Source organism: Pipra filicauda, unplaced genomic scaffold (genome assembly GCF_003945595.2).
Source record: "Pipra filicauda isolate LSUMZ 115617 unplaced genomic scaffold, ASM394559v2 scaffold400_size1120237_pilon, whole genome shotgun sequence".
Lineage (NCBI taxonomy): Eukaryota > Metazoa > Chordata > Aves > Passeriformes > Pipridae > Pipra > Pipra filicauda.
The window spans coordinates 33,834-46,451 of NW_024104533.1; the positions used below are offsets into that span (position 1 = coordinate 33,834).

Here is a 12,618-nt window from a genome sequence, read left to right on the forward strand (position 1 = left end):
TTGAAAAAAGTCAAGGAAGTCTCTCAACATATATGTCAATACGTGGCAGATAGGAATAGGACTCTCAGTAACATGGTTGTAATTCAGATAACTGTGAACACAGGCTACTACAGAAAATCACAATTAGATTCAGGTGTTATTCAAATGATACAAAACATTTCAAATAATTTGAAGACTAGGAGGTATTGGAATGATTCCATTTCTGTGCCTTTGAGGTACAAGTATTAAAGAACTGAGAATACCATTGAAATTCATGTTGGAATTCAAGTTTAAACATAACTTATTTATGTCAAATCAAAAGATTAAATCTGAACATTCAGAATAGGAATAAAATGGAAAAAAAATAATTTGTCCTTTATTTTTCTTCCACAAATCTATCCTTTATGCAGCATAAGCTTAAAAAAACTACGACTGATTAACCACGTGTCAAGAAGCTAAGTGCACATGCAGTGGAAGGAAAAAAGATAGAACATCTTGTGGCAGGATGTACCAGGAGTTTTGGCTGCTGTTAGATGGGCTGAGCCAATGTTGCAGTGCAGCTGGTCAAAGCTGTGGTAAGACATCTGGAAGAGACACTTGGATTGGTGGGGAAATACTGCTGAGACCTGATATACCAGAATTTGCCAGCAATTTTGTTGCAGCTCTTTTCCAGGGACATATAATCTCTGGGAACCGTGAAAGAATGAATGAAAACAACTTTCTTTGTGGATTGGGTTGAAAAAAATTCAAACAACTTACATAGTTGGCCATGAAAAGTAACTTCATTATTTCTTTAAGAATAGGTACTGTATTATCTATAATTTTTTGCCTAGAAAGTGCTGTATGCTATATTCCAGAATGAAAAATATAATCACTTTTTGATGGACAAATTAACCTAGGGTGAAGCTTGGCCCCATGTTGACAGGTGTACACTTGGCCTGTTGGCATGTGGCTAAAACAATGTGCAGGGAAAAAGGTACTGAACACTGAAAAGGGAATTACTGTGATTCATTTGTAAATGGGAAAAAATACTATGGCTCAAAAATAACATGTAAATGTAGCCTTAAGACTTATAATGGAAGAGGTTAGGAAAAGCATATGACAACGTTAAGTATAATTCAGTCTCAGGAGGCATTAATAAATGGCATAGAAGCCCATAATAAATTTAAATGATGACTGTAGTAACTTCAAACTGTTGGGAAACTATTTTAATTTAAAAAAAAAACTTTTCAGAAAGGTATTTTAAAGCTTTAAGCACAGAATTATGAGAATTTAAACCATAACTATTTCCCTGTCTGGATCGTTTTCTCCCCAACTGGGTGTAGATAACACTGCTTCAATTATTGATCTTGGGAAAAAAAACCCCACAAACATTTTTTCTGTGTTTTTTTTTTTCTCCAAAATTTCAATTTTCGCCCCCATTTATCATTTTTAGGGAGGAGAGCTAAAATAATTTTTTCACCGAGGCCCTAGACATCTTGAGAGCCTGTCCTGCAGGTGGAGGCTGTCAGTCACAGGGGCTGAGCGCGGCGGGAGGTGGCCGGCCCGGCCGGGCGGAGGCACCATGCAGAATCAATTAGGTTCGAAAAGATTTCTGAGATCATCAAGTCCAACCGATGACTGAACACCACCATGTCAATTAGACCATGGCACTAAGTGCCACATCTAGTCTTTCCTTACACACGTCTAGGACGGTGACTCCACCACCTCCCTGAGCAGCCCATTCCAATGTCTAATCATTCTTTCTGTGAAGAAATTCCTCCTAGTGTCCCACCTGAACCACCCCCGCACAGCTTAAGCCTATGTCCTCTCGTCGCGTCGCTTCTTGCCTGGGAGAAGAGGCCGACCCCCAACTGGCTACAACCTCCTTTCAGGTATTTGTAGAGTTGTAGAGAGCGATAAGGTCACCCCAGAGCCTCCTCTTCTCCAGGAATAAACCCCTCCGGCCTCTCCTCAGCCGCTCCTCGTAAGACTTGTGTTTCAGACCCTTCACTAGCTTCCTTGCCTTTCTCTGTACTCGCTCCAGCCCCTCTGTGTCCTGTCGGGCACTCCCGGCCCTCCTGCCGTTTAGACAGACCCGTCCCCAGCAGGGTCGGCCCGGGCCCCGGTGCCCCGGTAGGGTGGCCCGGGTCCGGGGCGGGTGTGTGTCGGGGGCCGGTGCCGCCCGCAGGGGAGCCCGCCCGCTCCTGCGGGCGAAGGCAGCGCGGCCCCGCCGCGCCTGGCGGAGCCGCGGCCGGCGGGAATCCAGTCCGGGTTTTGACGCCGGGGACCGGCGGCGGCGAGGAAGGGCGAGCGGGAGCGGACCCCGCGCCGCGCCCGACAGCCGGGCCGGGCCGGGCCGGGCCGGGCGGCAGCCGCTGGGAAAGGAGGAGGAGGAGAGCGCCGGGAGCAGGTGGGCGAGCGGCGCAGCGGCCGCGCCGGCTCCGGGCCCGCCTGGCCGCGCCCGCGGGCCCCCATGGCCGCGGCGCGCCCGCCGCACACACCCACCGCCGCCCCCCGGTGAGCGCCGCCGCCGCCCCTTGGGCAGCTCGGCGGGGCCGCTGCCCGCGGCTGGGGCTGAGCGCGGCGGGAGGCGGCCGGGCCGGCCGGGAGGAGGCACCATGCAGGCGCGGCGCTTGGCCAAGCGCTCCAGCATGGGCAGCCGGCGGCTGAGCGCGGCGGCCGCGCAGGTGGACGCGGTCCGGCCCCCCAAGCCCGAGAGCGCCTGGAGGCCGCCCCGGCGGGAGGGCTCCGCCGCGGCGCTGGAGGAGGAGGACGAAGACGAAGATGTGGTGGTGGAGGTGGAGGAAGAAGAGGAGGAGGAGGAGGGCGGCCTGGGGAGCGCCCCCTCGGCGCTGACCGGCCACGGCAAGGGCCTCCTCCGGGGCAGCCTCAAGGTGCGTCCCGGGAGGGCGGGAGCGGTGGAGGGGCCCGCTCGGGGGTGCGGAGCCGCCGGGGTGGGGCGCGCCGGGCCGGCCGGCGTCCCGGACCAGGCCGGGTAGCGGTGGGGGCGGGCTGCGGCCGGGAGCGGAGCTGGGAAGCGGGCGGGCGCTAGGGGCTGCGGGGGCGCCGGGGGCGGACGGGCCGGCGCTCAACAAGTCCCAGGGGAAGCGGCTGTCCGGCTCCGGGGGCGGCCGGTGCGGGCGGCGAAAAGCGGCTAAAAGCGGGCGGGGAGCGTGGGGCGCCGCCGGTGTTTGAAGAGGTTTGAGCATCGGGAGTGGAGACTTGGCTGGGTGAAGCGCGGGGCTGCCGGAGGTGGGAAGGATGTTCATCCCGGTCGTGTGCGCAGAGGCGTTTTGGAGAGCCGTGCCGTGCGGGCTGCCCGGGGTGGCTGTGGGGAGGAAGGAGACCTGGGTGGGCGACCTCTGGAAAGTTTGGGAATGGAGCGGTACTTTACAAAGGCCCGATTCAGAACCCATGGAAGCGTGCGCGGGCAGTGCGCGGAATTCGGTGCGTTTGGGAACACCCTGCTGAACACACCCCCCGGCTGAGATCCCGCAGACTTAGGCTTAATGATTTTATCAGGGAGAGTTTTCTGTAATTATTTTCCTCTTGGGATAACCGGGGTAGTAAGATTAAGTCTGTGTGTGGTTCTGTGGAGGATTCATGTGATAGGTGTGCAGTGGTTATGGAAAATGGAAGTTTAAAGGGCATCCATTTGAATTACTTTTATTTTTTTTTAATCTGGGTAATGATTCTTATTTAACAAGAGTTCAGGGTTAACGAAGTAATAGTGCCATATTACCATTGGGGTTTTCCCTGTATCCACAGTTGTAAAAAAAAAAAAGAAAAAAAGGAAACAAATTCAAAACAAAGAACACATAAAAAAAAATCTGTGAAGGAAAGTAGCAGCAGAAATACAAGTTATCTCCATATTACTTCAGAGCAAGATTGTTACAGTACTGACAGAATCAATGCAATGCTATTGGGTCGTCGGAGTAGGATGAGTTTGTCAGAGGCCATGAGTTGTGGTTATGATGTGCCTTGGTCAAACCATCCGTGGTGCTGAGGCCTGACAGGCTGGAACAGCTTGGTTGCTACAAAACCTTTTGGCACTTGACTGGTAGCCTTAGAATGAAGGGCACCATAATGTGCTTCTGATCCCATCTGTCTCCCGTTTGTACTGAAAGTCTCAAGTGGAAGAGGAGGCTTAGAGCAACTTCCTGTGTATAACCAATATATAAAAAAAATGTTAAATTCTCAAGTGGAGCACAGTAATCTGAATTATTAACTGGATTACATAGGTATAATCTGCATATAACGTGGGCTATCAGAGTGCACTGCTCTCTTTGTCAGCCCTCAACATGCTTTCAAGTAGTAGGACAGTTAAAGGTAGCTGTATTTCTGCCTTACACTTAGGAGTGTGTGTGCATGTAACAACATAGTTCTTGCATGTATTTACTTCCTTGGACAGTAAACCTACCTCATAGATGTGATGAGCGGAGTAATACCTATTAGGCTACTTTTAGTGTACATAACCAACTCTCCAGTTATTTTTGGTAACCAGGTGCACATAGTTACCCTCTTTGGAAGAATATGTCTAACTGTCATGACCTGCTCGGTTTCTGCTTTCTCTATTTATACTTTTGAGTACCATAAACTAAGAAAACTTACAATTTAACGTTGTAAAGAAATTATCTTTGGTTTCTGTGTATGTCTTTAGGGATTGTTAGTGTGGGAGTATATAAAGCTTAATCTGAGTGTTCTTCCAAGTAATTTTAAAGCAACAGATTAAACTTGAGAGAAGCAGGCATAAAATGAATGCAGAGGTCCAACCGCAGACTGTGGGAGGGTAATAGGACTGGCATGATCTGGCTGTGATTTGTCAAATGAGATACCTGCCAAGTGGAGAACTGGTGTGCGATAAGCAGCATTTGACTCGCGGACCTGGCCTTCTGAGCTGGGGACGGGGAGCAAAAGAAACTGAAGGGGTGTCCACTGCTGAGAGAGGTTGTAAATTGTTGCAGTGACCAGTACTCTCCAGAACAAAAGATGTCCTGAAAAGCTTCAGAATTTAATCGGATTTGAAAGCAAAGTGATCTGGGTACTGATTTTGCAGCGTATGCTATCTGGATAATGCAATTAAAAAGCATCACACAGAGTTCTGGTGTGCGGTGTAGGTACAGGTAATTCACACATATACTTGATGTGTGTGCCCTTGGGTGGAATGGCATTTTAAAGCTAGAGGTTTCAGGGGCTCTTGGCAAAGTCACTTCTGTGGACTGGCTGTGATACAGGGATGAATGCATCATAGGTCTGTGATGGAATTAATATTGTTAACAGGTGGGTGAGAATTTGGTCCGGTAGTCAAGATCAAAAAAGTAGTTGTGCCATTAAGGCTTAGGGCCATATTGTCTCCTTCAAAAAGAAGTCCATTGTGTGGCTGCACCACTGGTAGTCTTAAACATAGGAACAGAAAGAGAGGAAGAAGTACTTTATAAAGATGGATCTTATTTCTCCAATTTATGAAGCCTTGGAAGGAGAGAACAGATATGGCAGAAGAGAGAGTAAGAGAGACTAATAGTCATGGGGAATATACAAAATTTGTTTCTTTACATTGCTGTAGCCATGTAGATGTCCAAGTGGAGAACAGTGGAGAACATTTTTGTTGCTTTTTCGCTCGTGCTATTTGACATGCTGGAAGAGGCACGAGTGTGCTGTGGGTAATGGCAGAATAGCCAGAGAGTCTTTGAGAGCCTGTAAAGCCTTGTTGAGAAGCGCTGTGTTTTCCTACTTTGTCAGAACTAATTCATTATTCTGTGTAGAGAAACAAATAACACCAAGGTGCTGATTGTATAGACTCATTTTGCACGTGAAACTCTTTTTGTGCTTGCTTTGGCTGCATTTGGATTTCCAGCCATTTGAAACTAGGTGAAAAAAATAGTGTAATTACCAGTACTTTGTCTTGAAACATGGATTAATTTGCTGTCCTGTTTAATTCATCTTTTTTATGAAGCCTAGTTCAGATGCGACAGACAGCCACGTTAGTACCATGCTGGGGCTTATGCACCCTGTGGAAACTGCTGGTTTTGTTGATATGGAGAGGAAGTTTTGAAGTAGGGTCCATCAACAGCCTGCAATGCTGAGTTTATCAGGTACTTGGATGAAAGCCCCATTGCAAGTAGCAGAGCTATGCTAATTTGCCTGTAAACCGCTAGAGCACTATGACTGAGAATTTAGAGTAGTAGTGAACATGGGCTTGTGATAACATACCAGATTGTTGCAGTATTTTCTCTACTGTTATAAATAGTGAAGAGATTAATGTTTTCTTCTGTTTAGCCTAGTTGAGCTGCCACTTTATTTCCAGCCCAATTTCTGTCCACAGGCTTAGAGAGTATGGACAGAGGACATTCCTAACCCAGCTGACTGTGGGCACTGCTCTTGTTTCTCACCTGTTGGAGTTACCTATTCCAGATATTGGCTTGCTTGGGAGCACCTCTTGGTAGTTTAGAAGGATCAATTTTCCACAAATGTATTTATTCTTACAAATATGTAGCTTCCAAAATCATAGGAAATGATTAGATGAAAAGTCTGAAAACTAAAGGCCCAGAGAGCTGTGTGGTGATGCTGGAAGAATATGAAAGCCCAAGCTGTGTAAGGAAGACTTTAACTTCACACACGTTGGGCTCAGTTTTACCCACCTCACAAAGTGAAATTTGTGACAGGTACACAGTACAGAGCACTTACAAGTCTATGCCATAGGGTTCAGAGTAAGGGTGGCAGATGTTGATAGGCGTTTAGTCCATAAAAAAGTGTGCTTTTGGACATGATTTTTGTGGTTTGTTATGTTTTGGGTTGATTTATTTGCCCTCTTTTTTTGTTTGTTTTAAAGATAGAGACATCTGTGTGGTACATGGCATGCAGAAGAATCTTCAGAGTTTGTGTGGAAGAAATCAGTTGCTTGTTACTTATGTGCGTTGTTGAATTTCCTTTGTGCTCCTTGCCCCTTTTCTCTGCATTCTTTCTAAAGCCAGGTGTGAATTCATTGCTGTCCTTTAAATGAAACTTTCAGCTTTGCTGTTTGAATGGACTATAGGCTCATCGTGGGCAAAACAAAGTAAGGTTTTTTACTTGATTAACAAAGTGCTATTAAATTTACCTTTCATATGCGTGTGCAAATGTATTCTAACAGGCAATTTACAGAATGCAAACTTCAAATACCAGATTTGCTTAGTGGAGGAGATTCCTCATAAGACACAATAGGAACTTGCACACTAACCTAAGAGTAAAATCAAATGTTCTCTCTCAGACTAATAATAATAATGTTATTTTTATGAATACTGCCAGTTATTAGAACACTGGAACTCACGTTTTGATCTTGGAGCAGGATCCCGTTAGGTTAGGCTGTGTACAAACCCAGAACAAACATGATCCTGCTCTACCCTCTTCTACAAAGTAGAAGAGTAACATGAGATATGAATGGATACTGATGGACTGTGAGGAACAACTAAAGAGTGAGACGAGAGTCAGATAAACACCAGCTGCTTAGCCATAATTTTGTAAGTAGATAAACTTAATTAATTTTTAAATTTCAACTGTAATTTGGTTTCTTACAGTTTTTGAGTGAAAACCTGCCTAGTGAAGTTGGTGTCAAAGATGCATTCTAGATTTGGGAATTTTTTTCTTCCTTATGAAATTTAAAAAGTTTATACATAGTATGGATTACTGAAGGCAGAGCTGGGAGCGGTGAGATTGTAGGATGGTATTCCACTCTCCCATAATAAAGAATGAATGGGAGTAATTTGCTGAGGACTTCTTATGTAATTTTTGTTGTTGTTTGGACACAGACCAAACATAACCACTTTGCCCTTAAAAGGAATTGTATTAGAAAACTGTAACTATGCAAGAATAAAGGTGAATCCACTAACAGTTTTGATCCTTATTTGTTATATTCTCTTCAGTCTAGAATGAGTCCAGTTGAGAATTATCAGTTGGCAGCCTTCAGGTATGCAGTACATACCAATGGATAGAGATCTGCTACTCTCTGTTTATCACAGAATGTTTAAGCTGGGAAGGGACCTTTGGAGATCATCTGATCCCCCTGTGGTTCAAGCAGGGTCCCCTAGAGCTGGCTGCCAAGGACCGCATCCGGATGTGTTTTTAGTATCTCCAAGGAGAGAGACTTCACAGCCTCTCTGGGCAACCTGTACCAGTGCTTGGTTGCCTTCACAATGAAAAAATGTTCCCTGATATCCAGAGGGAACCTCCTGTCTTTCAGTGTGTGCCCGTTGCCTCTGGTTCTGGAACTGGGCTCCACTGAGAAGAGTCTGGCTCTGTGTACCCTCCATTCAGGCATTTACAGACATTTACAAGATCCCCCTAAGCCCTCCCTTCTCCAGGCTGAACAGTCCCGCCTCCCTGAGCCTTTCCTCATAGAAGAGATACTCCAGTCCCTTAATTGTAGAATTATAGAATGGTTTGGAATGGAAAGGACCTTAAATATCATCTAGATTCAAACCTCTAGCCATGGGCAGGGCTGCCACTCACTAGACTAGGTTGCTCAGAGCCCCACTCAACCTGGCCTTGAACACTTCCAGGGAGGGGGCATCCACTACTTCTCTGGGCAGCCTGTTCCAGTGCTTCACCACTGTCTGAGTAAAGAATTTCTTCCTAACATCTAATCTAAACTTGCCCTCTTTTCAGTTTAAAACCATTGCCCCTTGTCTTGTCACTGTCCGTCCATGTGAAAAATCCCTCTCCCTCCTTTTTATAAGCCCCCTTAAGGCACTGGAAGGCTGCAGTGAGGTCTCCTGGAAACCTTCTCCAGTTTGAAATCATCCTGGTGGCCTTTTGCTGCACTTTGTCCAGTATGTCCATGTCTCTCCTGTATTTGGGATCCCAGAACTGAACCTATCATTCCACGTGTGGCCTCTCCAGTGCCTGGTAGACAGGCACTTTCCTCCACTTGCTGTCAGTACTTTTTCTGACACAGCCCAGGACACTGTTCAGGTTTTATTGCCACAAGGGCTCATTGCTGGTTCATATTCAACTGAGTGTCCACCAGGAACCCAGGGCCTCTTCTGCAAAACTATTTTCCAACTGAGTGACCTCCAGCATGCACTGGTGCCTGAGGTTATTCCTCTCCATGTCCAGGACTTAACATTTTCCCTGGCTGAGGTTCCTGTCAGCTTCCTTGAGGTTCCTGTTGGCACATTTCTCTGACCTGTTGAGATCTCTCTGGGTGGCAGCATGACTGTCTGGTGTATCAGCCACTCCTCCCTGTTTTGTGATCCCTTCCCAGGGATCAAGGTGAAGCTGACCAGCCTGTAGTTTCTTGGATCTTCCTTGAAGATAGAAGTCACATTTTTTTTCATCTGAAGATTAAGCATTGAGAAAGTGCTTTTCATGGGCTGGTAATTAACATTTGTAATGTGTCCTGTGACAAGTGTGGATGCAGAGACCATCTGTGCGTTTCTTGATCCTGTGCTCTTGGATCTTTCTTCAGATCCAGAGTTACAGAGAAGCCTGAATCCTGTATATCGGCTTTGAACCCTCGAGTCCTACTCTGTGTTTTCCCAACTGCTAGATTATAAATTCCAGTGTTATGAGAGCATCAGAGATCTTCTTAAACTGTGGGATAAATCAGTGTCTCAAAGATGAGAGCTTTGCTGCTTGGGCAGCAATGAGCAGGCTGGTCCTTGCTGGTGTCTGCTCTGTAAATACTGCTGTAGATCGAGCAATGATGCTTTTATATTTTTTCCCCTCAGAATAAGAGTGGCCACTGGCTTTATAATACTTTCAAGTGATTTATTGAATTGCTTATTTCTAAAAATAGTGAGCAGCCTGACTATTCCTGCAGCTTAAGGCCAGCCCAAAGACTACAGAAGGACGGCAGGCTAAAAGGGAAACTCTTAGTAAGTGTTTTTGTTTATTTACAAAAATTGAATGAAAATTGAATACAAGGTGAATGAAAAGAGCGTTTTCATTGGCTCTGTGATCAGCTTCAATTTCACAAACTTGTGTTCATGTTTTTCACTGTAGCATGTTGTGGAACAGAGCACGTAGCAATTGCTGAACAATCTGTGATGGGATCACTTTCATTGCTCTGGCACCTTGCCAAACTTTCCAGTCACAAATGATGATTGCAGTGACATTTGTCTCATTGTATTAAAAAGTACATGTGTGGGTGGTATTTGTTGTTTGACAACAGAACTAATGAAGACAGGAAACTGAACAACTTCTGTTGCTTGAACCTTGGATAAAAGCACAGATCTTTTTATTTGTATTTTTGCAAGACATAAAGAATCCGATTTCCATAAAATCCTGACCCAGCTGAAGTTGATGGAAAAGTCTGGCTAATTTAAGCAGATTTGGGATTTCAGCCCAATTACTTAACCACAAGTGTGAATCCATTAGTCTCCTAAAACCTTTCCACAGCAGTCCTAATGATTCTTAAGTGTTGCTTCAAACTATAGAAGACTGTTATGGTCACTCAGCACAGAATCAGAGGGAAGGTAAAATACCTCCGTGATTAGATACTGAAATGTGAATTTCTGTAGCTGATTGTTTTACCATCTTTAATGTATTTTTGTAACATGTTGGATAAAAGGTTATTTGAACTTCAGATGGGCAGTGCTTTTATGACAAGCGGTCGTAAGTCTGGATGGTTACTTAAATTTTATTTTTTGCTTCAGCAGATAAAGTGGCTGATGCCTACCTCATATTGACATAGAGAGCGAGTTGTGCAGTCACTTTCTATAAACTGGACTTGATAAAGTTGGTGAGCTAAACATTTGAACCAACCTGATCTCTTATGTATACATGGATATCCCTTTGAAATGGCAGAAAAAAATTCTTTTTGAGTCAAAAATGCTTTTTACCTCATATTTCTCAACAAGTTCCTTTCTTTAATATAATTATGACAAGTTTGAGTACTGCCAGAAGGGAAAAAAACCCTGTTTTTTCTACTTTAAAATACTTTAAAGAGAGCACTGTGATGCAGTTCTTGCTGCTCTTAGGTCCAGGTTAGTGGTGGTTCATAATGCCCTGGAAAGCAGTCCTTATCTGGCTTAGAACTATATGGAGAAATCAGAGAAATGAATAAGGGTGAGCTGGTGTTTGCTAAGGATTTATGTTGACATTTTGCTTTAACATGTGTAGCCACCACTGTTTCAGATGATTGTCACTACTTTTGCAGAGCAGGAGAGAAGTGGTTGGTCTTTCCATGCAGGAGAGAAGTGTTTCTCTTTCCATGCTGGTAGGTCCAGCTGCTGGAGCAGCAGCCTGAGCAGCACAGAGTGCTTTGTGCCTGGGCACTGGATAAACAGACAGTGTTTTCGGATTTGATGTTTCATCAGTTCCAAAAAGGGTATTCTTCTCTCTGTCTTTCTGTCCTTCCTCCAGCCCCCAGCCACTCACTTGCAACCTTGTGTTTGTGCCAAAATTAGTTGTGTGCTTTTGAGGGCACTGAAACAGTGGGAAACGTGCAGCAGAGCATCTGTGGATTCTTTAACATCTATCACTTAAGGTGGATCAGGGAAGGGCTTGTCAAGCATTTGGATAGTGCAGAGGAAAAGGTGGGATATCACAGCTAGGACATGCATAGGGAGGAAAGAGAAGGTTAGAAATGGAGCGAGCCATCATCCTTTAGAAAACAAGCTGTGTGACAGTTGAACTGTGCTTAACTTTGGGCTTGGTGGTCCTTCAGGTTCTTAGTGAAGGCTCTTCTCCCATGAGGTATCATTGCATCCCTGTGGTGGTTTGAAGGAGGGCTGGTTTCTGGAGTGGTTAAGAAGAAAAGATCGTGTTGGGCCTGTGCATGTTTTTACTAGTGTTATTCTGTTGCTTCCAGGGATAATGGGCTGTAACTCTGTGATACTATTTCTTTGCATAGTCAGACCCAAAAATAAACTCCTTTTTTTGGCACCTCTCCTGCTCTGAACAGGAAAACTGCTACATTTTTTTTGTCTAAAGTAGAACATAGATTTGGGAGAATCTTTTAGCTGAAGGCAGTGCTTCTTGCTTATTCACCTCCTTTGAAGGATTGTGCTTTCTACTTCTAGGCTTGAGATCTGATAGAGGAGATAAGGACATGGGCTTAATTCTGATCTTGTAATATCTTCTCCAGGCTTTAAGCATCAGGATCAGCCCTGGCCCTTGAAACTTTCATTCACAGCGCCTGTTTCATTCAGAAGTTACAACAGTTGGATACATCTGTGAACTACCTTGGTTTAATTTCTCTGAAATCCTGTAATTTAAACAAACAAATAAAAAAGAGCAAAGTCTCTTTAGTCCTAGGATGTTAAGGCAAATGGATTACATTTCCATACCCTTTTAAGTGATCTAAAATCAGCAGCTTCTCATCTCAGATGACTGCTTCCAAAGTCAGACAATAACTTCTGACCTCAGAAATACCACACCTGTGTATCTTATTTGCAAGAGATCTTGAAAATAAAGGCAATCTGGTTTTATTTTCACTAGAGATATCCTGCTATATGTCTCTATCCAGACAGGAGGAGGGTTTTCAAATGCAGATGATCCAGTAAAGGTTTTTTTACTGAGAAGCAGTGAGGCAGCATTTTCAAAGCCTTCTGCTAAGTATGGGGAATTCCCTACTGCCTCTTCTCTAATCTGATTTTTGTGAGCTCTACTTGCCTGATCCTGAGTGAGATTATAGAAGTGATAGTATTTCTTTGAGCTGCTGCCATCCTTACTGATCCC

The 12,618-nt window shown here is 45.0% G+C and overlaps 1 protein-coding gene across 3 annotated transcripts in view; it reads left to right on the top strand.

Annotated features, from left to right (window-relative positions):
• Window positions 1-2,536: 2,536 nt before the first annotated feature.
• Window positions 2,537-12,618, top strand: part of ZNF704 (zinc finger protein 704) — a 129,598-nt gene continuing 119,516 nt past the window's right edge. Inside the window, exon 1 of one of the 3 annotated variants that reach the window (XM_027750452.2) lies at window positions 2,537-2,855. In XM_027750452.2, coding sequence (XP_027606253.2) covers window positions 2,580-2,855 — 276 coding nt within the window. In that variant the 5' untranslated portion in view covers window positions 2,537-2,579. The remainder of the gene's footprint in view (window positions 2,856-12,618) is intronic. The other 2 variants (XM_027750446.2, XM_027750431.2) reach the window with 2 other exon arrangements.